The 7,500-nt window shown below is 30.3% G+C and overlaps 1 protein-coding gene across 1 annotated transcript in view; it reads left to right on the top strand.

Annotated features, from left to right (window-relative positions):
• Window positions 1-5,201: 5,201 nt before the first annotated feature.
• LOC137647861 (degenerin del-1-like) overlaps window positions 5,202-7,500 on the top strand; it is a 13,841-nt gene continuing 11,542 nt past the window's right edge. The window contains exon 1 of the mRNA XM_068380816.1: window positions 5,202-5,219. Coding sequence (XP_068236917.1) covers window positions 5,202-5,219 — 18 coding nt within the window. The remainder of the gene's footprint in view (window positions 5,220-7,500) is intronic.

Here is a 7,500-nt window from a genome sequence, read left to right on the forward strand (position 1 = left end):
CTCGGGCATTATTATTATCATTATTGTAGGTATTGTTGATTTTGTTGCTTGTGGGGTAGAGTTCTCTTGCTTGAGGGTACACTCGGGCATTGTTATTATCATTATTGTAGGTATTGTTGATTTTGTTGCTTGTGGGGTAGAGTTCTCGTGCTTGAGGGTACACTCGGGCATTGTTATTATCATTATTGTAGGTATTGTTGATTGTGTTGCTTGTGGGGTAGAGTTCTCGTGCTTGAGGGTACACTCGGGCATTGTTATTATCATTATTGTAGGTATTGTTGATTTTGTTGCTTGTGGAGTAGAGTTCTCGTGCTTGAGGGTACACTCGGGCATTGTTATTATCATTATTGTAGGTATTGTTGATTTTGTTGCTTGTGGGGTAGAGTTCTCGTGCTTGAGGGTACACTCGGGCATTGTTATTATCATTATTGTAGGTATTGTTGATTTTGTTGCTTGTTGGGGTAGAGTTCTCGTGCTTGAGGGTACACTCGGGCATTGTTATTATCATTATTGTAGGTATTGTTGATTTTGTTGCTTGTGGGGTAGAGTTCTCTTGCTTGAGGGTACACTCGGGCATTATTATTATCATTATTGTAGGTATTGTTGATTTTGTTACTTGTGGGGTAGAGTTCTCGTGCTTGAGGGTACACTCGGGCAAACTTCTATCTTGTTTATCTTTTATTCTTTTGTTAAAGTTTTTATTGTTTATATATGAAATATTTATTTCAGTGTTGTTACTGTTCTTAAAATATTTTATTCTGGTTGTTAATTACTTCTCTTATTTCCTTGTTTCCTTCCCTCACTGGGCTATTTCCCCTGTTGGACCCCCTGGCCTTATAACATCCTGCTTTTCCAACCAGTGTTGTAGCTTAGCAAGTAATAATAATAATAATAATAATGATAATAATGATAATAATAATAATGATATCTACATGACTTAGATAACTATAACCATAACTATAACTATAACTATAACTACAACCGATGTTTCATTTCTTCCAGATTACCTAGAATTCAGGAGCACGGAATATAATGCCATTTGCGCATATTGTTCGAATCAGTTCAACTGTTGGAGGAAGGACTGTAAGTATTGTTTAGGCTTTGATAGGTTTTGCAGGCCGACATGAATGGCAGAGGCCCAACCCCCCCCCCCCTTCTCCACCCAAGCTAGGATCAAGGAGGGCCAGGCAATGGCTGCTGATGACTCAGCAGATAGTCCTATAGGTTCCCCCAAACCCCCCATCCCATACTTAGCTTACAAAGATGGTGAGGCTGCAGCGACCAAAGGAACCAACGAGCTTGAGCAATCAGCTAAGAATTTGAACTCATCATATTCTTCATTTAAGACTATTTAAAGATATTTAAAATTGACGATTAATGCAATTAGATTTTATAGAACTATTTAAAGAAATATAAACTAATTAGTCCAATTAATTCTTATAGAACTATTTTAAGAAATCTAATCTTGATAATAAGTGCAATTAGATTTTATAGAACTATTTTAAGAAATATAAACTAATTAGTGCAATTAATTCTTATAGAACTATTAAGAAATCTAATCTTGATAATAAGTGAAATTAGATTTTATAGAACTATTTTAAGAAATATAAACTAATTAGTGCAATTAATTCTTATAGAACTATTTTAAGAAATCTAAACTTGATAATTAGTGCAATTAGATTTTATAGAACTATTTTAAGAAATCTAAACTTGATAATTAGTGCAATTAGATTTTATAGAACTATTTTAAGAAATCTAAACTTGATAATTAGTGCAATTAGATTTTATAGAACTATTTTAAGAAATCTAAACTTGGTAATTAATGTAATTAAATCTTAGTGAACTAAATTTATATTAAGAAATATAAACTTGATAATTAATGCAATTAAATTGTAGAAAACCATTTAAAAAAATCTAAACTAAACTTGGTAACTAATGCAATTATGTCTTATAGAACTATTTTAAGAAATCTAAACTTGGTAATTAAGGCAGTTAAATCTTATAGAACTATTTAAAGAAATGTAAACTAGATAATTAAGGCAATTAAATCTACAGGGTGTGCCATAAGTTTCCATACACAGGAAAAATAATGATAATGTAGGACGATTGGTTTTACTCATATAATATGCTCTATATTGTTACCATTGTTTCGAAAGTATGTATTGATACGTTTTCTCCATTGTTGATGAAGAATGGTAATTACATAAGGACATTATTTAAGTATAAACGGTTGTCCTACATAAAATTTTTATTACCTCTGCCAACGAAGTTGGGAGGAGATTATGTTTTCGCCCCTATTTGTCTGTGAACAACTTCCTGCTCACAATTTTAATCAGAGTAGTGAAAATTTCAGGGATTAATTGTTATGTTGAGACGTGAAAGTAAGTCAGTTTTGAAAGTCCTAGGTCAAAGGTCAAGATCAACCAAAAAGTCGACTGAATTAACCTTAACCCCAATTTCGCACATGGTTGTCACACAGACTTCAAATACGCCTACGGTCTAAAGTGATTCTGGGAAAGACAAGCTGGTTTCGAGAAATAAGCTGCCGTGTCGGAGGTCTGCACTCTCAGAGTGCTTTTCTAGTATTTTTCTCTGTATAGAAACTTATGCCCCACCTTGTAAATATGATCATCAGGACAAATATTTATTCTGTAGTGAATGATAACTAATAGAAATCTAACTGTGATAATAAAATTATTATTATTTTTTTTATTATTCTTATTATTATTATTATTATTATTATAATTTTTATTATTATTTTTATGATTATTATTTATAATCTTAGTAGTATTGTTATTATTATCACTATTATTATTATTTTATCTGTTATTATTATTATTATTGTTATTATTATTATTATCATTATTATTATTATTATTATTATTATTATTATTATTATTATTATTATTATTATTATTATCAGTGTTGCCAGATAGATTGGTCTAGAAAGCTCCAAAACTCGTGAAAAAATATCCCTTAAACAAACAAAAAATCCCCATTTCCACAAATATATTTTCTTCTTATCCTGTAGGCTTTACTAATAAAGAAATTACTTACTATACTTCATATAAGCGCAAGCAAAGTAATTGCAACAATATAAAGGTTTACTCATCTTTGTTTCTTCTTCATAGAAATTTGTACAGAATATCCCCATCAGCCACCCAAAATCCCCAAATCTAGGGATAATTCCCCATATCTGGCAACACATTATTATTATTATTATTATTATTATTATCATTATTATTATTAATGTTATCATCATCATCATTATTATTATTATTGATGATGATGATTATTATTATTATTATTATTATTATTATTATTATTATTATTATTATTATTATTATTATTATTATTATTATTATTATTATTATTATTATTATTGTAGGTATTGGTGATTTTGTATTATTTTGAAGGGGTTGATTCGTGGGAAGCGAACACTTTAGACACCTATCAATTGAGTTGGCTCCTCTCGAAAAAGCAATCTGACTTCCGGGACATTACCAGCCTATACGAACCGAGCAACGAGGTTCTTGAGGATGCCTCCTTGTCCACGAAGGACTTCGTCTTCTCCTGCAATTTTGATGGCAAATCCTGCTCTGATAAGTAAGTAACATTGATTTATTATTATTATTATTATTATTATCATTATTATTATTATTATTATTATTATTATTATTATTATTATTATTGGTATTAATACTATTATAATTATTTTGGTCATTTTCACGGATTATTTTTGATAAAAAATATTTTCAAATTATTCTCACTGGGAATCTTTGGTAACTTTCTATTGGGGTAGGCTTGACCTATTTTCCAGGTTGAATTAAAACAATACTAATTATTATTATTATTATTATTATTATTATTATTATTTTTGTTATTATTATTATATTATCATTTTCACGGGTTATCTTTAATAGAAAATATGTTCAATTTAATCTCAATGGGAATCTTTGGTAACTTTTCCTTGCGGTAGGCGTGGCCTATTTGCCAGGTTGGATTAAAGGTTATTATTATTATTATTATTATTATTATTATTATTATTATTAATATGTTGTTATTTTCACGTGTTATCTTTAATCAAAAGTCTGTTGAATCTATGCTGACCAGGAACCCTTGGTAAATTTTCCTTGCAGTAGGCGTGGCCTCTGCCAGGTTAGATTAAATTTATTAAAACAGTCTTCCATTGGCTTTGACAGAGATTTGACAGGACTAAAACATTTTATTATTATTATTATTATTATTGTTGTTGTTGTTGTTGTTGTTGTTGTTATTATTATTTCCACGTCTTATCTTTAATCAAAATTATGTTCAATTAATTCTGACTGGGAACTTCTGGTAACTTTTCTGTGCGGTAGGCGTGGCCTCTTTGTTAGGTTAGGTTAAATTGATTAAAACAGTCTTCTATTGGCTTTGCCAGAGATTTGACAGAACTAAAACATTTTATTATTATTATTATTATTATTATTATTATTATTATTATTATTATTATTGCTGTTGTTATTATTACTAGTATTTCCTCGTATTATCTTTAATCAAAATTCTGTTCAATTAATTATGCCTGGGAACTTCTGGTAACTTTTCTGTGCGGTAGACGTGGCCTCTTTGTTAGGTTAGATTAAATTTATTAAAATTCTTCCATTGGCTTTGCCAGAGATTTGACAGAACTAAAACATTTTATTATTATTATTATTATTATTATTATTATTATTATTATTATTATTATTGTTGTTATTCTTACTAATATTTCCACGTGTTATCTTTAATCAAAAGTCCGTTCAATTAATTCTGACTGGGAACTTCTGGTAGCTTTTCTTTGCCGTAGGCGTGGCCTATTTGCCAGGTTGAACTAAAACACCATTATTATTTGTACTATTCTTCTTTTTCTTCTTCTTCTTCTTATTCTTCTTCTTCTTCTTCTTCTTCTTCTTCTTATTATTATTATTATTATTGTTATTATTATTGTTATTGTTATTATTTCCACGGGTTAATTTTAATCAAAAGTCTTCAATTTATTATGACTAGGAACCTCTGGTAACTTTTCCTTGTGGTAGGCGTGGCTTCTTTGCCAGGTTACATTAAATATATTAAGACAGTTTTCCATTGGCCTTGACAGAGATTTCTACTCCTGGATTGATCGCAAGTATGGGAAATGCTACACTTTCAATTCCTTTAAGACTAGGAGCATCAAAACGTTAATGGAGGCAGGACCATCAGTAAGTGGAAATAAACATTTTTATGTATACATTGTTATATTTGAGGGTTTTTATTATTATTATTATTATTATTATTATTATTATTATTATTATTACAAGCTGAGATATAACCCTAGGGCTCCAACAGACAAAAATAGCCCAATGAGGAAAGGAAACAAGGAAATAAAATAACTGCACGAGAAGATGTAAACAATCAAAATAAAATATTTAAAAAAAGGAAGAACATTGAATTAGATCTTTCATATATAAATTATAAAAACTTTAAAAAAAAAACAAGCTGGTATTCATACCAAGAATTTTTTGTTGATATAAACACTTTTTTAAGTGCTTGTATATATATATATATATATATATATATATATATATATATATATACTGTATATATATATATATATATATATATATATATATATATATATATATTTATATTTATATATACTGTATATATATATATATATATATATATATATATATATATATATTTATATATATATACATACATACATACATACATACATACATATATATATATATATACACACACACAATTATATGTGTTGTATGCATGCTTGCACTGGCATATCATGCTTTGAATTGATATTCATTTTCCAAGAAAAAAGGAGGAAATTCCGGATTCAATGGGAAAATTCCTATGGAAAGAAACTTTACTCATTTTAAGAAGTTTTCCATCAAAATATCGGTATAAATGATAAAGATGACTGGAAAAAAAAAGTGTCTCCAGAAGTACTCAAATTTCATTCTGCGATATCTCATATGGCTTATCGACCACTCAATCAACTATATTCAAGTTTACTAACGACTCAATTTGATAATTAGTTTTTAATTCCTCTTATTGTGATATCGTGTCTCTTCAAGGATCACGGTTTTTCCCCGATATCTTATAATGAATTTATTCGCCTTTTGTGGCGCTTCTGGAGATTTTTTTTTTTCGGCTGCACAAAGTTAATGTAAATTAATAGGGTCGCATTCACTTCTTAATCTTGAATACATCGCCTCATTGCCCCCCCCCCTCTCCCCCTCGGAAATCTTATAGATTTGTTAAAGATAATTTTATTGGTTTTACACCCTTCTCTTCAGTTTCACTTTTACGATATCTAGGGTTTGAAATTGTGCCTCAGTGTAACTTATTATCCCTTCGGAAGTAACATTGGTCTCTGGTACTCTATTCTATACGTTATCTATTCACTTGTGAAGTGCCTTTGAGAGAGGAGAAGGGACACTCAGTCTCCCAATAACTTTAAGCTCTTCTTGTACGTGCATTTCACACTTTATTATTATTATTATTATTATTATTATTATTATTATTATTATTTGCTAAGCTACAACCCTTGTTGGAAAAGCAGGATGCTATAAGCCCAGGGTCCCCAACAGGGATAATAGCCCAGTGAGGAAAAGAAATAAGGAAAAATAAAACATTTCAAGAAAAGTAACAATATCAAAATAAATATTTCCTATATAAACTATAAAAACTTTAACAAAACGAGAGGAAGAGAAACTAGATAGAACAGTGTGCCTGAGTGTACCCTCAAGCAAGAGAACTTTAACCCAAGACAGTGGAAGACCATGGTACAGAGGCTATGGCACTACCCAAGTCTAGAGAACAATGGTTTGATTTTGGAGTGACCTTCTAGAAGAGCTGCTTACCATACCTAAAGAGTCTCTTTTACCCTTACCAAGAGGAAAGTAGCCGCTGAACAATTTAAGTGCAGTAGTTAACCCCTTGGGTGAAGAGGAATTATTTGGCAATCTGTGTTGTCAGGTGTATGAGGACAGAGGAGAATCTGTAAAGAATAGGCCAGACTATTCGGTGTTTGTGTAGGCAAAGGGAAAGAACCGTAACTGGAGAGAAGGGTCCTATGTAGTACTGTCTGGCCAGTCAAAGGACCCCATAACTCTAGCGGTAGTATCTCAACGGGCGGCTGGTGCCCTGGCCAACCTACTACCTACTACCTACTACCTGATAACTTAGTTAATGTTAAAATTACCTCTAATGCTTTATCAGTGTTATTCCATTTGTGACGTTCTAATATATTTGATAAGTCTTATTTCTCGTTTAGGGTATAAAAGGACATATTCTATGATATACTCTCTCTCTCCATTTATATTATTTTAACTGTTTAATATCTATATCTATATGAGTTGTGTAAATTAATAGCCTTCTATTCATCTGTCATTCCATATCATTAGATTATATTATACGAGTGTTTACATCACCAATTCTCTCTCTCTCTCTCTCTCTCTCTCTCTCTCTCTCTCTCTC

Source organism: Palaemon carinicauda, chromosome 10, assembly GCF_036898095.1.
Source record: "Palaemon carinicauda isolate YSFRI2023 chromosome 10, ASM3689809v2, whole genome shotgun sequence".
NCBI classification, from domain to species: Eukaryota; Metazoa; Arthropoda; class Malacostraca; order Decapoda; family Palaemonidae; genus Palaemon; species Palaemon carinicauda.